This window comes from Onychostoma macrolepis, chromosome 19, assembly GCF_012432095.1.
Source record: "Onychostoma macrolepis isolate SWU-2019 chromosome 19, ASM1243209v1, whole genome shotgun sequence".
Classification (NCBI taxonomy): domain Eukaryota; kingdom Metazoa; phylum Chordata; class Actinopteri; order Cypriniformes; family Cyprinidae; genus Onychostoma; species Onychostoma macrolepis.
The window spans coordinates 7700811-7722175 of NC_081173.1; the positions used below are offsets into that span (position 1 = coordinate 7700811).

A 21365-nucleotide genomic window follows, 5' to 3' on the forward strand; every position below is an offset into this window, starting at 1 on the left:
GCAACACTAACTTTTCAACATTGATAATGATGATAAATGTTTCTTGAGCATCAAATCAGCATATTAGAATGATTTCTGGAGGATCATGTGACACTGAAGACTGGAGTAAGGATGCTGAAAATTCAGTTTTGCATCACAGGAGTAAATTATGTTTTTAAATGTATTCGAATAGAAAACACTTCTTTTAAATTCTAGTCGTATTTAACGATATTACAAAATATATTCACATTTTTTTAATTCACAATATTTTTGATAAAGTAAATACAGCCTTTGTGAGCATGCAAGACTTCTTTCAGAAACATCTTTTGAACAAACTTTTGAACGATAGTGTAAATATTTCTGCAAGCTGTACATGTGAAGAGAGAGAGAGAAGACTTGCTGCTTCCTGTGTGGAGATGGGAATGTTGTGTTGGAGTGGGATGTGACGCTTCCATCTTTCCACTCCAATTATCACTTTAGTAGGAAAGGCGGTAACAAGGTGTTTATGCATTCAGCTCACAGCTGTGTCGAGTAACGGCAGGCAACACGTCGCTGTACGCTACACACACTCACACACCCCCACAACAAATGAAGGAAAAAGCCTTATACGACAGTCTGAGCACTTGGTTGATACTCTCAATAGATGCTGTGTGAGTTTAAAGAGGGACAGCAAGGTATTGCGGGAGCATGTGTGTTAATGAAACTTGATGTTATCAAACAAAAATAGTCTGTCAGCAGATAATTGAAAGCCAAGTGCCTGTTTAATTGAGTGTGTTAATGCATCTTCAACAGCAATCAGAACGTCAAGCTGGGAACTATATATATAAATGTACAAATACACACATTAGTGTAGCTCTGTTGCTGTGAATTTTTCTTTTTCTTTCTTTTTTTTAATTTTTTTTATTTGAAGCATCCAGACGTATAGTCTGAATCCTGGTTTGCATACTACATTCCTACATATTATGAGAAATCAAGATCAGTATGCATTAAATCATCTTACATGGACAGTAGTATGTCATTGGTGCACCTGGACTGTCTTGTCTACTCGTCTATTCTTGTTCACTCAGCTTTGAATAAATAAGCTCAGTTTTATTTCTCAGCCGGCAATAAATCACCTTAAATTGATCTTGATTGCTCCAGATTGGCCCAGGTTCAGGAATTTGCTCCTTGTTCCTTACAGACTTGAGTTTTCATTTATGTAGACTACCAACTGCCTCAGCTGGTTGGATATGTGAAATGCACACAGTCCCAGGCTCAGGAAAGCCCTGGCCCACTTCTCTCTCTCTCTCTCTCTCTCTCTCTCTCTCTCTCTCTCTCTGGTGCTGTCTATCCTCGTCCTATCCCGTGCCTGGACACAGCCCGTTGTCTGAGCTGGCCCATGTCAGATGTGACACTTTAATATGGAGCACAGGCAACGCTCCAGTCTTTCTCTCTTCGAGTGTCTCTCAGAGCGAGAGAAACCACAGTGCTCGGCTTTCATTCGCTGAACCTCAGTAACCCAGAGGCGTGTTTACATTTCTAAATTAAACACCTTTTATTGAGTTCAGCTGTCGGTAGCAGTTCCAAGCGCAAGCCTTACAGCGCGAAAGCCCGTCCGTTTCCCCCCTCGCTGACACGCTTTGCTGCCTGTTGATATTTAAACACTGTAAAATTAAAGTGAGCAGTCATAAATACAGAGAGCAGTTTGAATGTGTGATAATTAGAGCCGTCCAGAGGGCCTGATAACAGACAGACTACCCTGTCCAAAAATGCAGAACATGTTTTTTACAGCATTATCTGTAGAGAAAGAACTAATGGACTAATGCACTAAAAACAAACTCACAGATGAAAGGGAATGAGTTTTTTGTCTTTTTTTGTTGTTGTTTGTTTTGTTTAGTTTTTTTGCCATTTTGTTTTGTGGTCTTCTTGGTTTTATTTTGTGTTGTTTTTGTTTCTGTATTTTAGGGGTTTTATTTTTTGTTTGGTTTGTTTTGGTTTGGCTTTTGATGTTTTGTTTGTGGGCTTTTGTTTAAATGTTTATTTATTTTGCTTTGCTGTTTGCTTTGATTTCACTTGCTCAGGACTTTGTGTATAAGTGCTGACAGTTGTTTTTTTGACTGCATGTTTTTTTTCTTGTGGTGGAATTTATTTTTCTAATAGTTTATACTTATAGTCTGTCAGAGCTCTTTTTTGGTGTTTTATACAATTTAATGTTAAGTGAAACAAGAGGGAAGCATTACACTTGTGATAAATGTGAACAACAGTAATGCTACTTTGTCATTACATGGCATCACAGTGCTGAATGGTTATTTTGCTTTATCATTCCCATATTTTAGTCATCCATCTGGTTCATCTGTCAAACTTGAAATAGAATGTCGGTTTGAGTGCATTGCATCATGGGATACTGCAGTACAAACAGTGTGCCCTACAAATGTAGTAGCCCTAGTGAAAAGTAAATATACTAAAATGTATTGGAAATACATTTTTCATGCTAAGTATACTACAAATACATTTAATATACTTCTATATACAAATATATTTAATATAATATACTTAATATATACAAGTATACTTTGAATTTTTCATAATTCAAAGATCATGTAATCCTCAGCAATAGTGACATTAAAACACATTTTAGGTTTAATATTAATAAATGTGCATTGTGCACAAATAAGTACTCCAAATAAAGTTTAATTAAAATTTTGATATTAGTAAGTCTCAAGCGATATGACGCTATATTGCTAGATTTAAACTGTACTTAGTATGAAATAAATATTTTAAATATATTACTTTTTTACTAGTCACCTAAGTATTCTAGGCTTACAGAAAACTTGAATTCTGTGCACAGTATACATACTATATAGTGCAGCAGTACTAAGCATATTATAAACACCGCACCTCTCTCATAAGTAATTTTGTTATCATGGACCAATAAACTAGAGCTCATGATGCATCTCATTATATACTTTTAGACTGGTAGCTAGAACCAACTTGACCCAAAGGCTATGCCAGTTTGCTTGCTTCTAAGTATGAAAACAGTGTGTTGGTAACAGTAAAGTATGCAAGTATGAAGTAAGGCAGAACAGCAGTCTTGTCAAAATTGTTTTGACACGGCATTCAATAACAGTCATAAACTTGCATAGTGCAGTGGATCGTGCACAATATCATACCAAAACATGCTGTGTTTCCACATTAAAAATCCACTGCAAATAGGATTATAAAAAATATGATTTAAAACATTATTTAGAATGCAAGAATTGAATGCAAAATGTTACTGAAAAGAAAATGCAATGCAATAATTTGATTTGTCTTTACAAAAAATATTTTTGTTTATTTTAATATTTTTGTTTATTTTTAATTTTTTTTTCTGCAGCATTGAATGGCCTTAAGGTACACAAGGACAAAGAGCTCGTTCCTAGATCCAGAGGCAGAGAGTCGTCTGTGGGGAGAGATTGTAACGAGGGGTGTGACGCGTCTGGGGAGATCTCCCACAAGCACACTGCAGCCACGGCCAAGAGCCACAACACCAACGGCCACAACTACAGACGAGCCGCAGAGGAACTCCGCAAGCAGGTAAGCCTTCATGTCCATCTCTGTGTCAGTATGAACAGGGATCATTTTAGAGTCGTGAGAATTATACTCGATCTGATAGTTAGGAGGGAACATCCGTCCCGATGTGGCTTACAGACAATCACACCACCACCATCTCCGGTACTAACGAGCCTGTCGTCTTTGAGTGCCACAAAACTGATTAATTAAGTTGACAATGAACCTCAGAGAGTAGGGAAAGACGGATCACCTCAACTCAAGCCTCTCAGTTTCTCTCTTTCTTTCTGTCTTTTGTATGCCATTGACACGTTGTACAAGTTAAATATATATTATAAATAAATCATGCAGCTTCATGTGTTTAAAATATAGACTGTAACATGATCCAGACGCAAAGATGAACTCAAAAAACCAAATCAAAGATGAAAAGGAGAGTTCACTCAGAAATAAGAATTCAATTACTCACCCTCATTGCAAGCCTGTATAACTTTCTTTGTGTGAAATACAAAAGAAGATATTTTTAAAATGTACAAATTGTACAAATCTTCTGGTACAAGACTTTTTTTTTTTCATACAAAATGAGAAGTGTGGGCTTAGCTTGAGAACTGTTGTTTTAATCATCCTGATGAATCAGCATGAAGCAGTGGCACCTGTAAGTGGCGGTTTAAAAGTTTAACCGCAATGACTGACCCAGCGTTAAACCCTTGAGTCAGATAAACGCCTGTTATTATGCTGACACCCAAACACATTACCACTCTCATCTGCTATACTTAAAACAATAAACAGCACAGATAGATGCAGCATAATCCACAATACTGTGAGAATCTATTAGACCGCTGTTGACCCCTCTCTCTCTCGCTCACTCTCTATAAAAGCTAATTTTCTGAAGGGTGTTCATGTGTTGAAGAGATCTGGCATGAGCATGAGCATGACCCATGGCACACGAGCTGAATAAGGGTTTATACTTCATTGTTTAATTGGACTTTCATTTAATTTATTTTTTATGAGCGTTTGCGTAGAATAACTTGATCTGGGAAGAAGAGAGATCTCATGCTGTTCACAGCAGGTGCAGGATCGTTTTCAGCAGCATTATTATTGGACTGTATGTTAATTGTTATCCTGAGTTAAGGTCTATTTATTTGTTTCATTGTATCCATGGAAGTTATTAATGAGTCTTTTTGATAGTTTGGCTTTGTCTTAGAAGTTTTCTTGTTCTTTTAATGGGTGGTTGCTTGGCTGTTTGTTTCCAAAGAGAAAGTGGATTGAACCCCCATTCTCCCAACCAACCAAAATATATCTTTTTTTTTTTTTTTTTTTAACAGTAAAACATAAAAAGGAAGCAAACTTACTTATTTATTTATTTTTATAAAAAAATTTATTTTTATTTGCACTGCTAAATTGAGCTGAATTTAAATAGAGAGAGACAGTTATAGAGCATTTGTTTAACACATAGGTAGACATGTACCTTGTGTGTGTGTGTGGTGTGTGGGCTACAGCTCTGCAGATGTTCTCAGTTAAATCTTTTGCTTTGCTGCAGCTGGCCTATAGCAACACATGATGTCACGTGTGACCAAGATCCACTTCAGAGAGCTGGCCTGGCCTCTGTATGTGTGTGTTCTCTTGTTTTTGTTCCTGACTGTTAAGCCGATTTAATCGCACGTCTTTGGCCAGCCGGCCTTTAACTATTCCATCCTTCCTTCCATTCTCTTTCCTTGCTTCCTTCCTTGTTTCCTCCAGCCTGCTCTCTGTTTCCCTGGTTTCAAGAGGTTGCCCACTGGGGACAGTCCAGTGACCTGTGTTCTCTCGCCTACGCGGTTTCTCTCTCTCGCTTCCACCTTTTCAGGCAGTCTAAATAATAGCTGGCAGCGTGCGGCAGGGCTCGTGTGCACCCTCGGGCAGTGTTCCTGGAACAGCGAGCCCTCTAGTGGTCGTGGCGCTCATAACACTGAGCCAGACGTGTGATTTCTGCAGCGCAGTCGACTCGGCACACAAGCTCTACTCAGCACCCGGCACGTTATGCTGAGTGGGATTATCATGACAATCACATTCTGCGCTCTCAGAGCCCTGCAGATGGGATGGGGCGTGCCGTAGACCACTGACGTGTTATTTCAAAAGGGGGCGGGTGTGATGACGGGGGGCTACATAGAAATGGCCGCAGCTGACATCATGCTACATTTGCTTACTCTACCTGCAGAGAGCATCCATCACGCCTGCCTCTGGGGCTGGAGTCTGTCGCTTTCTTTTATATTCTCCCCCTCTCCCCCCTGCCGTTTTTTTTATTTTTTTTAAGCGCCGACAAGGGGAAGCGATTGATGGAGGAGGTCACATTTCAGTCCCCCTTATCTTTTAATAGCCTCTCTTTGTTGTTTGGCTGCACCTGATAGGAATACAATACAGCCGATGTCTTACTTCAAAAACCCTCAGCAATCTCCTCGTCTGTCTGTCAGCGAACCTCTGGCCCAGAGATCACCGCAGTCTGGACACTGTTATTTAAATGTGTTCAGAGACTTTAAAGAGAGAGAAATAAAGTGGGAGGGATGTGAGAGGGTGTGGCACAACATGTAAAGGCCTATTCACAGAGTGTGATTTCATCACAACAGGCTTCACACAAAAATGAGTACAGAGCAATTAAACCTCAACCCCTTTATATCAGGTGTGAAAATTCACATTTTGACAAAAGCAGCATTTTTAATTGTGCAAGTCTTTGTTTCCTTTTGTTTGGTGGAAAAACTCTCTGCAGTTAGCACACGTCAAATGCCAATAGCAAGTAAAAATGTAATTACATGACAGTAACTTTATTAGGAACTGAAACATCATTTCCTGCAGTACATGTTTCCGTATTATGGAAGAGATAAAAATGTAATTTATATCAAACCATCAACTTTTGTCGTCACTTTTTCTTATCTCCTAACTTTTTCTTTAGTTGAAATGAGTTAGGAACCCAGAATAGGGCTATTGACATTGTTGGTTGCCATTTATACTATTATATACTATTCACCACAAAGAAAATTTTGCAGACCTGACTGCATCATTCATGTGCTATTGCATTGTTTTGATTAAAGGCTTGTCGAGGACTTTAGGCCAAATGTCAGTACTGCAATAAGAGTCCTCTGATGTCAGGAAGCACATCGTGTTTGTTTCACCTGGAGTTTTAGCCCACTAAAACCCTCCGGCTGCATCTTCTTTTCTTGGCTCTGTGAGAACACACACATAGGAAATCAAATCCTTTCTGCCTTGCCAGAAAAACAGAGCCAAAGAAAACAATGTGAAGAGAGAAGTCGAGGCTGACTATGTTTGTAGCCTGGCATAGTCTAATTCCCATGGCGGCTGTTAAACAATGAGAGGCCGGGCGTAACCCAAGCTGCATCTGCTCTGCTGTGAAGTATATTGGGGGCCTCAGATCAGCTGAAAGCACAGCTCCTTTTATTTGGGGCATTAAAGCCAAATTTAAAGAACTTTAGTGTACTGTGCTGTATAAAGCTGACTATGAATTGGTGCTTGAATGGGATTTTATGATTAAACTTTACTTCTAAGGATTGTTTCGCAGCTGTTGGCACTGAAAAAAAAAAAACATTTTTCCTCCTTTTTTTTTTTCTTTTTCCCCTCCCTCTATCTGGTACACTTCCCCTCCCTCTTTCCTCCCTGCTGTTTTCTCTGGTTTGGGTTTTTTGGAGCCCTGTTGTGGTCTGTGTTTTTGTGTAAGCCGAAACATGTACTGTGACTGACTCGGTATGCGAATAGACATTAGAAACGTATTCTTTGGCGTCAAGATTGAGGGGACTGTTTGAGAATTCTCACAGTTCCTTAGTAAGTTGCATTGATCCACTTTATGTAACATGATGATATCTTCTGTTCACTTTAGGTCTCAAAAGTAAATGGACTCATACGGGCATCATCAGTCGGCAAGCATGCGGCCAGTGCCAAAAAGTCGAAAGACTTCCGTCTGCCGTCCAAAACTGTGAAGTACACAGCCACCGTGACCAAGGGCCACGTCACCTACACCAAAGCAAAACGAGAACTGGTTAAGAAAGCCAAACTCAACCATAGCAAGCACGCTTCTTCTGCTGGGCTCCGTGCTTACAGCAACAACCACCACCATCATTCTCATCATCCAACCAGCAACGGCCGTGGCCGGCCCCAGCTCTCTCACTCAGGAAAAGCCCAAAGTATCAATGCAAAAACCCGCAAACAGGTGCTATTATCGAACGGGGTGCATAAGATGACTAACGGGGGCCGGCCTAATGGCAGGCTTAATGGACGCCACAGTGCCAGGGAAGAGCAGGAAGATGGCCGACAAGTGCGGCAGGGACTGCGGAACTCTAAACGCAGAAGTGATGCCATTACAATCCTTGGAGCTGGAACTGAGAGTGACGAGGTTAAAACTAAGGTTACTGAGGTTAAGAAAGCTAAACTGCAGACTAGCCCACTGGAAACTCGCAGCAAGAAGGCCCTGGGTCAGTTCAAGCCCCCCAACACCGTCACTATTGCACACAGTATCACTGAAATGGCCGCCTCCCCTACTCAGAAAATGGGTCCTGCCCCTCCTCCGTCGCCCCCTGCTGCTCCCGCCTCCCCAGCCATGCCCCAGAACCCTGCTACCCCTGAGCCAGCACGTCAGCGGCCCAAACGTGCCTCTGCTGGCAAACTGATGTTCATCAGACAAGCACAGCAGAGGGCCCAAACTAACCCCGCCCTCAACCGGACCACATCCACTACCTCAGCCAGCAAATCCTTCAAACCAGCAGAGCCCACACACACGCCTCCACCACGGCCAGACAGGGAACGGGAGAGGAGAAGGGCAGGGTGCGCGGCCCTGGGGGAGGTGCCTGTTTTCAAGCCCACCTCTAGGGAGTTTCAGGACCCTTTGGTGTACCTCGACTCAGTTCGCGAACGGGCCGAGTCATCTGGACTGTGCAGAGTGTTGCCTCCTCCTGACTGGAGGCCAGAGTGCAAACTCAACGACGATATGCGTTTTGTGACACAGGTTCAGCGCATCCACAAGCTGGGTCGGCGCTGGGGCCCCAATGTTCAGAAACTGGCCTGCATTAAGAAGCACCTCAAATCTCAGGGCATCTCAATGGACGAGCCACCGCTTATAGGTGAGTCCACTTAAAACTGTGATTACAAATGCTTTTGTTGGTATATGGCAGAGTGCCTAGCAGTCCACTGCCCTGCAGAGTTTAGTGCAAACTTTCCTACCTGTAATTTTCTAATAACTCTGAAGACCTTGATTAGCTTGCTCTAGTATTTTTCATTAGGATTGGTGCTAAACTCTGCAGCGCTGTGACCCTCCAGTGTTGGATTTGAGGAATCCTGTTATAGGGCTAGGGCAGTGATGGCCAACTTTGCTTCTGGAGGGGTCAATGTGCTGACTTTTTTTAGTTTTTAGTTCCAACTCTAATAAAACCTACCTGAACAATCTAATCAAGATAACTTCTTAGCATACATTTTAGACTTGTGTGGACTTCATATGGTTGAAACTAAAACAGTGGCCCTCCAGGAGCAATGTTGCCCATTTCTGGTCTTGTGTAACCCCCTTATTAAGTAGAACTTCAGTTCCAACTACAGCAATTACTGTAGCTGTGTTGTCCTGTGCATGTGTAAGTATACTGTAATTACATATCAGCCTGTCAACATTTTTCTTAAGTGAATAAAGGGGTGAGAGACAAATTGTATGTAAACTGACCAGTGAACAGCCTCATGGTCCATTCTCAACATATGTTGTCAAGTCTCTTGTCTGCCAGGAGTTGGGAAACCATATGTCAAAACAGTCACCCATTGCTCCAGAGCTTGTCCAGCACGGTTACAAGTTTACAAGGTTTTAAAGCAGCCCTGCACAATTGTTTTACTTCAGAATCCTATTTATCAGAATCATGCTATTTGAGGGTCCAGTCAGAATATACGGTTGAAATAAATGTTTATTGAGCCTGTTAGAATGCTGCCGATATGCTGCAATAGTTCCTAGTCATTGACCTTTGTTGGTGCTCTCTCTCCCTCAGTTCCTTAGCTCACTTTCTCCAGTTGTTATGTTTTATTTTTCAAAAGACAAATAAAGGTGCCACGCCATCTCTCCGCTAGCATATTTAGAGAATTAATGAGTTGTGAAATGTAATGAATTTTAATTCTGGAGCTGTCAATACTCATTTGGCAGCAGATGGTGCAGTGTGTCATAGTTGTAGTGGTTTAGTTGAGTTATGTTTGGAAACGATACATTAACTGTTAATACACTTTCCTAATGTACAGTGCATTAAACATTCACAATCATCTCTCATTGTTGCCCCTTCAGGTGGCTGTGAAGTAGATCTGGCTCGTTTTTCCGAGCTGGTCTGCGACATGGGTGGAATGCAGCAGGTGATGGACCTGAAAAAATGGAACCGGTTGGCTGACCTGCTTCGCATTCCCAAATCAGCACAGGACCGTCTGGCCAAGCTCCAGGAGGCCTACCTCCAGTACCTGCTCTCTTATGACCTGCTCTCTCCCGAGGAGCACCGGCAACTGGAGCAGGAGGTGCTGGCAGTAAAGGAAGCTCTAGAACGCAAGCGGGGACCCCTGGAGGGCCACTCGGATAATGGCCAGCGGTCTCTGGCTCTCCCCCGTTACGAACCCAAGAATGGGCTCACCGGCCTCAACCACCGCAATGGCTTCCGCAATCACAACAAAGAGCCAGACACCCAGCGGCAGGCCGGCCGCCGCAGACTGTTTGCTCAGGAAAAGAAAGGGGAAAAAGTGGACAGTGATGAGGCAGATGAGGAGGCAGAAGATGAAGGTGTTCTCAGTGACCAGCACAAATGTATATACAAGGTAACGCACCTCCTGCTTTGATAACGGCAGTCCTAAATCTTAACGGCAAGCTAACGCTATTGTTTTTCCTTTCTGAATTGGCAGTATTATGTGTCAAACTTGTTTCATTCACTGTATTCACCCAGTCAGACTGGCAGATGTGTCATTTCCTCAGGTAATGAAGTGTTTAGAGAGAGCATAGAGGGCTCACCGCCGAGCTGCCAGAGAACGTGCCAGAATATCAAGCGTGATGACTATGTTCGTCTGTACGCTGAACACAGAGCCACACTGCTGGGGAAGAAAGGAGGAAAGCTTAATATGTGATGCATTTTGGGTTTTAATGCTGCTGAGGTTGGCTTTACAGTGGTTGATGGATGTGTCTCTATGCTGTGCTCTGCATCACAGATCTGAGCTTCATTTCAGAGCTATGACTTGCTAAGCTGCCAGTATGAGTGTCTATTTTGTTCCTCAGACAGATTCAAAGGTACAAAACTATGGAAGCAGAATAATGACAATAGTTTTTGAAACATAAAGCATGCTGAATTCCACAAATTGAAAAAAGATGCATTGCAATTAACAGTGCTTGTATTTTAATGCCTTGTATTTCCAGGGCTTGCATTTTTAGGTCCTGGAATATAACATAGTTGTTTATTTAAGCTGTGAATATTTCAATTCAAAATATTTCACACACATTTTCATAATTAAAAATTCAACAATTCATATTCACCTTCCAGAATTCACTTCCAAAATATTAAATCTGTTTAAAAATACGATGTATAATATTCGACAGGCAAATCAAGGTCACTTTATTTCACTTTCCAAATTCGCTGCCACAAATTCAGTGGTTAAAATTTGGCAGAAAATTCAGTGTTGCACATCCGGGAACCGCGGGAATAGCAGTAGAGCACCGATGCATGATCTCCAGCTGCTGTCAGCCGCTCACCAGCAGGTGGCGCAAGCGGCTGTTGATGAAGGCCATATGTGGATCAAGTCATTCATTTACAAAAACTGATTTGCAGAAATGGAGCAAGCGCTAAGTAAAAGTTCTGATTATCGGGGCCAGCATAAACATGTGGAAACGCTGATTGTGTGTATGTTTAATTCAACATATTCGCTGTTTCCCGTAGCCTACATGGAAGCAGCTTTCTCTATCTCAAAGGAGATTATAATGCTCTTTTACCCAACGCTGAAGTACAGAACTAACATTACATCTGAGGAAGACATTGCTTTCGGTTGTTTAGTTTCTGTAACTGTATCATGGCTTGTGTGACGCTGTGCTGTAATACTGGGGTTCCCCTCATACGTCACACTCCAGGATTCCCCAACGACGCGTAACGCGCCTCAGTGAACTAATACAGTGATATAATTCCTCAGATCTCAGAATATACTTTATTGATGATTATGCGAACTATATCGACAGTTAAGCAGATGTAGAATATAAACGAACGCGCAAGGTTTCACGCTGTTTCCCTCAGAAATCAGTTAAAGAAAACGCATTACGCGGCTCAGTAGTGCACTAACACAATGACAGCTATTAGGCTTGTTTGAGATGCGCCTCGCCTGAAATGTAGGCAGCTGCAGTGAGGGGAGGAGTGAAATAAACGCAGTCAAGATGGACAGTTCTGACCTCTCGAAGTGGAACAGATACCAACGTGATCAAAGGCAGATATCGCGTTATTCTCACTCATGTGCTGTGCTGCTAATAAATGTGATATAATTTCAGTTCTGTTGCTTTTATATAAATATAAATATGATGAACAAGACACCCAAAGTGCTTGCTATTTAATACGAAAGGCATATTTATTATCCATTTCTACTTTAATATAAACATGTATTTTAGATTTTTATAGAAATATGACAACAATCACATATCTCACACAGAGATCGCACTGTCATAGTGTTCGGGAATATTCAAGCATAATTTAAATACACAATCACTTGAAATCAGATTGGCATCAGGAAATCAGGCATGCATCTCGCGGTTCTGCGCAGATTTTGCTCATATCCAACAAGCCTATTAAAAGACCAAACTCAGATCTTACTGATGCAAACAGATATGAACGCAAATGAAGGACTGCGCACGTTAAACATTTCCCATAAAGAAAACACTTCACGTGGTTTGTTGCCTCAGTGATAATAAATGATTAAATTCAGCATCTAATTAATAAAATATATTACTGTATATTATGTACATTTAAGCAGATGAGCCCACAACCAACAAGTTTCACCAAACCATTTTTTCTCCCATAGAAAACCAAGCGCTATAGTTTTAGGTTTGATATTCGCCTGGCTGCTTTAGGGACCATCTGCAAATTTACCTCACAGTACAAAACGAAGTAATAATTTATTGAATTATTTAAATTTAATTATTAAATTCCAATAATTTATTCAAATTAATGTTGACAGATTAATTGACAAATTAATCAAACTGACTAAGTATATATTGCCAATAACTCGCCTTAGACAACAATTTACCTAAGTATGTACACTGCACAAATATTTTTAAGAAAAAAAATTACAGTAATTCACCAAAATGTTACTATTGACCAGACTGACTTACTACAGTTGAAGTTTTTATTTATTTATTTTTAAATGAAGACAAAAACGTTCATTTTCTGGTTGTCATACACATTAAGTTACAATTTTCATATGCACAAGCAGAACGTTAATGTTATCTTGTGCTTTAGCAAGGTATCTCTGGCTAAAACTACCTAACGTAAACCCTCCTTCGAGTTACCCACCGTATTTATTTTTTAAATATTTTATAAATCCCTCCATTTAATATTTCATTCCCATTTGGTGGACTTTTGTGTCCACAATTGTGCAAAAGCATCGTGGGACAAGGTTTTCACACTGTAGCTGTCATTGAAAGACAGTGAGCAACTCCATTTGTTTGTCTGAGGGAGCAACAGTAACTAAGGGGGCGGGGCTTACCGATAGGTCAGTTGTGACCTATGCAACTTACTACAACCTGTGGAACATGAAAAACCCTTTTGGTGAATTACTGTAGTTTTTAAAAAATATATATATTTGTGTACTGTACATACCGTAAGGGAGATATTGGCAAAATCTAACCTGTAGTAAGTCAGTTTTGTATCTAGCAACGTACTAACTTACAACCATTGGAACATGGGGAAAAAAAACCCTTTCCAGGGATCTTTTATAAGTAAATAATTGTATACTGTACATATATATAAAGGGAGGTATTGTCAAAATCTCATCTGTAGTAAATCACTATGAGCAATACAAGCTTTACGATTTGACAGTGTGTTATTTTAAATGTTAAAAGTAATTTCAATTTAAATACATTGGACGGTTTAACCCAGTCGGTGGAATTTTTTTTTGTCAATATAAAGTGGTTGCTTACTGTTAAAACTAATCGTGGTATTGAAATCTTTGTAGGACTGTCGACTCTAAAGATCAGTGGTAAGGGAAAGCAACGAAAATGGTGTAGCGTTCTTCTGACCTCATTTGCTTGCCTGTATATAGTTCGCATAATCATCAATAAAGTATATTCTGAGATCTGAGGAATTATATCACTATATTAGTTAACTGAGGCGCGTTACGCATCGTCGGGGAATCCTGGAGTGTGACGTATGAGGGGAACCCCAGTATTACAGCACAGCGTCACACAAGCCATGATACAGAGTTACAGAAACTAAACAACCGAAAGCAATATGTCTTCCTCAGATGTAATGTTAGTTCTGTACTTCAGCGTTGGGTAAAAGAGCATTATAATCTCCTTTGTGATAGAGAAAGCTGCTTCCATGTAGGCTACGGGAAACAGCGAAGATGTTGAATTAAACATACACACACAATCAGAGTTTCCACATGTTTATGCTGGCCCCAATAATCAAAACTTCTACTTAGCGCTTGCTCCATTTCTGCAAATCAGTTTTTTGTAAATGAATGACTTGATGGCTTGCGCCACCTGCTGGTGAGCGGCTGACAGCAGCTGGAGATCATGCATCGGTGCTCTACTGCTATTCCTGCGGTTCCCGGATGTGCAACACTGAATTTTCTGCTGAATTTTAACCACTGAATTTGTGGCAGCAAATTTGGAAAGTGAAATAAAGTGACCTTATTTTGCCTGTTGAATATTATACATCGTATTTTTAAACAGATTGAATATTTTGGAAGTGAATTCTTGAAGGTGAATATGAATTATTGAATTTTTTATTATGAAAATGTGTGTGAAATATTTTGAATTGAAATATTCACAGCTTAAATAAACAACTATGTTAAATTCCAGGACCTAAAAATGTAAGCCCTGGAAATACAAGGCATTAAAATGCAAGCACTGTTAATTGCAATGCATCTTTTTTTTCGATTTGTGGAATTCAGCATGCTTTGTTTCAAAAACTATTGTCATTATTATGCTTCCATACAAAACGCCGTAGATCTGTTACGAACTCTAGCGAGCTGCCTGCCTAGGCAGTATTTTAGACATCACAGGCGTGCTCCCGACTTGAAGCTAAATTATAGTGCTTTGAGATCCCATTTTGGCCAAAATTAGTCTCAGCAGTATATGTGTGTTTTTTTTCTTCTGCACAGAGACTTTATTTTATACATTTTGTTTTAAAACAGCATTTATGCATGCTCTGTTTATTAGAATATCAAGTTATTAGCTTAGCATGCTAGCATGAGGCTGCTTTAGAAATTAAAATACTTTTTTGTGTATGTGGTTCAGGTGAAGAGCACTTTTCTCACAGCCTGTCTGCTGCCCATGAACAGCGTTTTAATTCAGACATCGGAAGGTTTCGTTTTGGTTAGCATGCTGTAGTAGAAAGTAGATTACCAATGTAAAAAGCGAGGCAGAGATATAGGGCAGAGTTTGTGTGGTTCTTGTGTTTGAGAGAGGACCGGTGGTAAAGGAAAGAGAGAAATGTGACTGGGTGGGTAGGTATCGGTGAGAGTGGCTGTTGTGTGAGAGGGCTTGTTCCCAGGCCCTCGGCTCCTGGTGTACGTGAGGCTGAGTTCTAAGCTATAGTCTATGTAAGGTGACTCCGTCTGCCTCACCAGCCCTATAAAAATACCCCGCTGATTCTTATAGCACCCCGTCTGTCTGTCTGTGTGTTGTTGTCTGAGGTAACACTCTCTGCTGGGCGGGACGGTGAGAGTGGGCCTCTTCACAGAATGGTTTCTGAATATAGGTCACAGCTCAGCTCCTCACACACACACTGCACTTTGTTCATCTCCAGTGCGGTACCTGGCAATTGTCTTTGTCTATAGTTATCAGTGCTGTCATGCGGTTAGAGAGGGAGTTTTTTTCAGTTGTGCTGTGGTGCTTAAGAAGAGTTTGAGATAGACAGCTTGCGGAACAATGAATAGGAAAAACTACAACACTTAACTTGACGGTTGTTTATGGGATCGAAAGGAAGTACTGTCTTTAAAATAAAAGATGACAAAAAGCATGTCTATTACCTCAGGTTTTAGCCTTAATTTAAGCAGAAGAAGCCACATTTAACACTTGATGGTAATTTGACAGATGTTATTAAATCATTAGTTTGTTTTTGAGACCTGCCTGGAGCCAATTCCAAGATGGCCGCCAAACAAACAAACAGCTTATTCCACAGATTATTTTGCCATTTTTCTTACTGTGTATTGTTTTTATTCCAGGGGAAATCGGTATCTTTGACCACCTTTTACAGGATAGCAAGAAATGCTATGATGATGTGCTTCAACAAAGAGCCTGGGGCTGCTGAAGTTGAGGTACACACAAACCACTTCCTGTATTTTAACCAGATGTAATTGTGTACAATGTAGTATGTTACTATATTATTGGCCTGAAATGTCGACCCTAGTGACCAGTATCAATGCTAAAAAAAGTATAATAATATCTGCTCAATGACAAATTGTCTTTAAATAGCATGTACTTTCCGTGTTGCATATTTTATAAGCGTATCCCATGACAGTTGTATCCTAGTATCCTGTCATATTTCCTCATTTCCTGCCATTTCTCTTCATCTCCATCTGTCCTGCTTTTCTTTATATAGCAAGATTATTGGCGGATAGTGGAGCAGAGGGACTGCCACGTAGCAGTGCATTATGGGAGAGTGGACACAAACACACATGGAAGCGGCTTCCCTGTGGGCAAGTCCGAACCCTTTTCCAAGTAAGAGCTGCTTTCATTTGAGATGAATTAAAGTCATGGTGGGAAGATGTATTAGCGCTTATAAAAATTTGTTTTCTCTCTGTCGCTGCAGGCATGGATGGAACCTCACTGTCCTTCCCAATAACTCTGGATCCATTCTGCGCCATCTTGGTGCTGTGCCTGGTGAGTCCACTATTGTTGTCAGTAGCAGGAAGGACATCATGTAAAGCTCCTTTGTTGAATAAGTCATCACCCACTCTCTGTCTCTCTTTCTCTCGTTCTCTCTCACAGGGGTGACTATTCCCTGGCTGAACATCGGCATGGTCTTTTCTACCTCATGCTGGTCACAAGACCAAAACCGCCTTCCATACATTGATTACTTACACACTGGTGCTGATTGCATTTGGTGAGTTTTTGTTCCGAGGTACTGTCTAGAAATGAATTCAAATAATTGAATTGAACATTTACCCCGTAAACCAGCGTTGGGGTGTGAAATGATGTATGTAACAACATTAGATAAATTCAAATAGTTATTGATTGATTGATTGATTGATTGATTGACTGAGAATAAAAAGTACTAATAAAATTGTTTATTAGACACATTTAATTAAACTATTGATAATTTGCATTACAATGATTTATGTGTATATATATACCATTGTGTATATATGATTTTATAAAAATCTAAATATTGCTGATGCAGTGTGCATTATTGAAGTTACTTTTTTATATAATGAAATATATATTTTATATATTATATAATTGATTATATGATATTTACGTGATAAAAAATTTTACCATTTGCAATTTTTACATTTTTTATAATTATCAGGTCCAAACACTTAACAAATGATGATTCTTTTCTTTAACAAAACATTGTACAATGTACAAATAGTTTGTTCCTTTTGTATACTATTGTGTTTTGTTCAATGAATCTTTATTATTTATTTTTAGATGCATTCAGTGTAATTTTAATGTTATTTTAAAATATTCTGAATAAGTTTTTATTTTTCTATTTTAGGTTGTCGTTTAATTTTAAAGTCAACGTAATTTTGTGGTGGTTTTGACATTTTTATCCGTTTTAGTAAACTTTGTACTTCAACTTAAACATATTTCAATTAGTTGCCAAGGCAAAATGTTTTTTTTGTTTGTTTGTTTTTTAACCGAAATGGTTTTTAATGTGTTCACTAAATGTCATTTCGGTCTAAAATTGTATATTTTGGTAATGTCTTTTTCCTAACTGTGTTGTACAGATCAGCTCCTCTAGAGGGCGCAGTACTCTGTAAAACACGCAGTCACATACAGTGTGCATTCCACTCACGCGAGCATCAGCTGTTTGTGTTTTTATGTGCATGACTCATCATAATAAAGCCAAGGCCTGTTTCCATGGCAACAAAGCTGGTTTAGGAGCCGGCAAACAGCGCTGTTGTCTTATGTCAACCAAACAATGACACTGACAGAAAGTTCTGCCCATCCCATTACAGGTATTCTATTCCTGCTGAGGAAAAGACAAAGCTTGATAAAGTGGTGCACACACTGCTACAAGCCAACGGCACGCCGGGACTGGAAATGCTGGAGAAGAATGTTATGGTGAGATATCGTAAACAAAAATAGCATTTGCTTTTGGGCAGTTGTTTTACATTGCATGTCTGCATTTCTCCAGATTTCTCCAGAGGTGCTTTGTCGTGAGGGGATCAAGGTCCACCGCACGGTCCAGCAGAGCGGGCAGTTTGTGGTGGTCTTCCCCGGTGCGTTCGTGTCCAGGGTGTGCTGCGGCTACAGTGTGTCTGAAACTGTGCACTTTGCCACACCACAGTGGATGAACCTGGGCTACGAGGCTGCTAAGGTGAGTCTTTCACATTTCCACATCCGCCTGTGGGACCTATAGACGTTTACTAGGAGATGTTTAGAAGAGGCTCTACATGTTTGCTCATCTCTCACAGGACCTGAAATACAGGCACATAGCAAAACCCTTCTCTATGGAGAAGCTGCTCTACCAGATCGCCACAGCCGAGGCCAAACGAGAAAACAGACTTGTGCTCAGTACAATCTCTTCTCTTCTCAAAGATCTCAGGTGAGCACTGGAAACCCATCCTGATGAGCTTAGATGAAATCATTACTATCATGTTTCTGGAATAATAATGTTTTAAGTGAGAGTGCTCTGACGTTCTACAGCAGGGGTTGTCAAATAGTAGACTACTTTGACGACTACATTGACTCTTTTGGGTTTTTTCTTTTACAAAGTGCTACTGCTGCCCACACTCTTAAAAATAAAGCATCTAAAAGGGGGGTTTACAGCAATTCCATAGAAGTAGCATTTTCAGAAACAGTTCTTAAAACAGCCATTTTTTGTTTTAGTGTGAAGAACATTTTTAAAATCTAAAGAACCTTTTTCCACTTCAAAGCACCTTGAGATCAATGTAAAGATTCCATAGATGTTCATGGAACCATCAATGCCAAGAACCTTTATTCTTAAAAGTTCTTAAGAGTGCATATCTAACTATTACAAAAAAGTATTTTCTGGACCTTCACTGGGAAGAAATTGATAGACCGGGAACTCTTGGAAGGTTAATAGAATGCCTCTGTCTTACAGGAACATAGAGATGAAGCAAAGGCAGGATCTGTATGAAGCAGGGCTGCTCTCCTCTGCACGCTACTGCACTCACGACAACAACCAGTCACCCACTGACACCAGGAAGAAACCCCGCAAGTGGCTGGCGCTGGAGTCGTCCGAGAGACGCTGCCAAACGTGCCAGCATCTCTGCTACTTATCTATGGTGAGATTCAGCTCAGATTATACTGTACTGTACTGTAGATCCAGTATAGTATTCACTAAACCGGCAAACTAAGGCTCTGTCCTAATTTGAATGCTTATCCTGTGATCTAAAAGTATCACAGCTAAACTCCCAAATGACAAACTCCATGACAAACTCCCAAATTAGCCCATATTAGCCCAAAAAGCTTTTTTTTTTTTTTTTTTTTTTAAATCTACTGCAAAAAAAGTATATCATCAACATGCTGTGATTATGGATGCACTAATTAATTTCACTTTTTAGGATAGATAGTATGCTTATTGGGACACAGTGTAAAAACTAGACTGTACTATAGTGGTCTATACTATACTAATATTAATATTATAGCACTTTGTACAGTCTGTAACAGCTATTCTCTATAACAGCTGTTCCCAACCAATATAATCTAAAGTTGAAACTATTTCTTATTTGAATTTTTTCCTTTAACAGCTGTCATTTTTATTTAAGAACCAGGAGTTCTCAAATTATCCAGGGAATGAGGTGTGATTTCAACACCAAGAAAAGTCAAGGAAGTAAAATAAAAGCATAATCACAAATGACTAGAAAAGTTGTGTAAATTCATTAGTATTTAAAAAAACAAAACAAAAAAAAAACACAAGTATAAACCCTTAAGAAGATAATTGAAACTTCTGGAATTAAGAAGTTTAAAATTAATAATTTTATATGAATATTTTAATGTTTATTCTCCTAATTTCTATAAATGAACAGTTTGGTAACACTTTGGATTAGGGAACACACTCCTTATTACTGCTCATAGTAAGTAAGGTAGTTGTATGTAGTAGTTTATCTAAGGGGTCTAGAATGTGGTCATGCAGAATAAAGTTAATATGTGCGTTGTAGGTACTAATAAACGGCCCTTATGCTAGTAATATGCATGCTAATACACAATTAGTTAATAGTGAATAGTGTTCCCTAAACTAAAGTGTTTCCAACAGTAAAAAAAAAAAATTGTAGTTTCGTGATTTATAGCTGAAGTACCAGAAATGTCTTTGAAGGCCCCTTTGAATGTTATCTTTGACAATGGGGGCCCTTGGAGTCGAGAAGGTTAAGAACCACTGATCTATACAATACTGCACTATACTACAAATCACAATAAAGGGTAACACTTTATTTTGATGGTCCCTTTTGAACATTCTGTTGACACCAAGTAATGTTGCAACTACATGTCAACAAACTCTCATAAGAGTATTAGTAGACTGTCTGCTTCATATCTACTAACTCCTTATTGTGTTGGTCTCCCAACAGACACTCTACTGACTGTAAGTAACTGTGCAAGTACATGTCAAGTTATTCTAACCCTAACCCTACCAGTCAACTAATACACTACTAACACTCTAATGAGAGTTAGTAGAAATATAGGGGCAATGCTACTTATAGTCAACAGAATGTGTTAAAGGGACCATCAAAATTAAAGTGAAACTCAATAAAGCCTACAGTATGTACTGTATTGACTAATTCAATCTATATTGCAGTGTTCTGTAATGTCCTTTCTTCTATGCTGTGCAACACTGGTTTTCATTGTAGTTTTGTTAGTGTGCATTGTATAATCTTTTGTTGTCACTCACTGTGTTGTCGTCGTAATAGAACTGAATAGTTCTACAGTTGACTCACAGCTGTGATTTTACCTCCGTGTTGATAATTCACATTCAGTCATCACTGACAAAAGAATTACTGAGCGTTAAAAATGAGTTATGATCTTAATTGAGCTAACGGCTGTTGTTAATGCTGCAGGTGGTGCAGGAGAATGAAAATGTGGTTTTCTGTCTGGAGTGTGCGCTGCATTATGTGGAGAAACACAAAAGCTGCCGCGGCCTCAAGATGATGTACCGCTTTGATGAGGTAAGACACATGATCAGAAACATGCCTGCAGGGGGGGTTGTTGAGACGCGTTTGCTTAACCGACCCTCCAGGGTTCAGCAACCCTCCTAAATTAACTGTTGATGTTTCTTCATAAAATATTGTGCACTGGCAGAGTGACAGACATTTCCACAAACAAATGAGTTTCTGTGGATTTAGTGTTGTATTACAGTTTTAGACATTTGCGTTTGCTCAATTCTGAAATGAGGTTTTTTGTTTTGTTTTTGTTTTTTCCTCAAAACAGTAAGTTCACATCTCTGAACAGTTTGTGTCTTGTTCACTCCAGATATAAATTTGTTATTAATTTATGCAAATTG

General features: G+C 39.7%; 1 protein-coding gene across 2 annotated transcripts in view; it reads left to right on the forward strand.

Annotated features, from left to right (window-relative positions):
• The window catches only part of jarid2b (jumonji and AT-rich interaction domain containing 2b), a 114709-nt gene that overhangs the window by 89903 nt on the left and 3441 nt on the right, over positions 1 to 21365 (forward strand). For both annotated transcript variants that reach the window (XM_058754271.1, XM_058754272.1), the window contains exons 6-17: positions 3332 to 3531; positions 7367 to 8603; positions 9791 to 10305; positions 15904 to 15996; positions 16281 to 16399; positions 16491 to 16561; positions 16670 to 16784; positions 17863 to 17968; positions 18042 to 18224; positions 18322 to 18452; positions 18972 to 19155; positions 20923 to 21030. In XM_058754271.1, the coding sequence (XP_058610254.1) occupies positions 3332 to 3531; positions 7367 to 8603; positions 9791 to 10305; positions 15904 to 15996; positions 16281 to 16399; positions 16491 to 16561; positions 16670 to 16784; positions 17863 to 17968; positions 18042 to 18224; positions 18322 to 18452; positions 18972 to 19155; positions 20923 to 21030 (3062 nt within the window). The remainder of the gene's footprint in view (positions 1 to 3331; positions 3532 to 7366; positions 8604 to 9790; positions 10306 to 15903; positions 15997 to 16280; positions 16400 to 16490; positions 16562 to 16669; positions 16785 to 17862; positions 17969 to 18041; positions 18225 to 18321; positions 18453 to 18971; positions 19156 to 20922; positions 21031 to 21365) is intronic.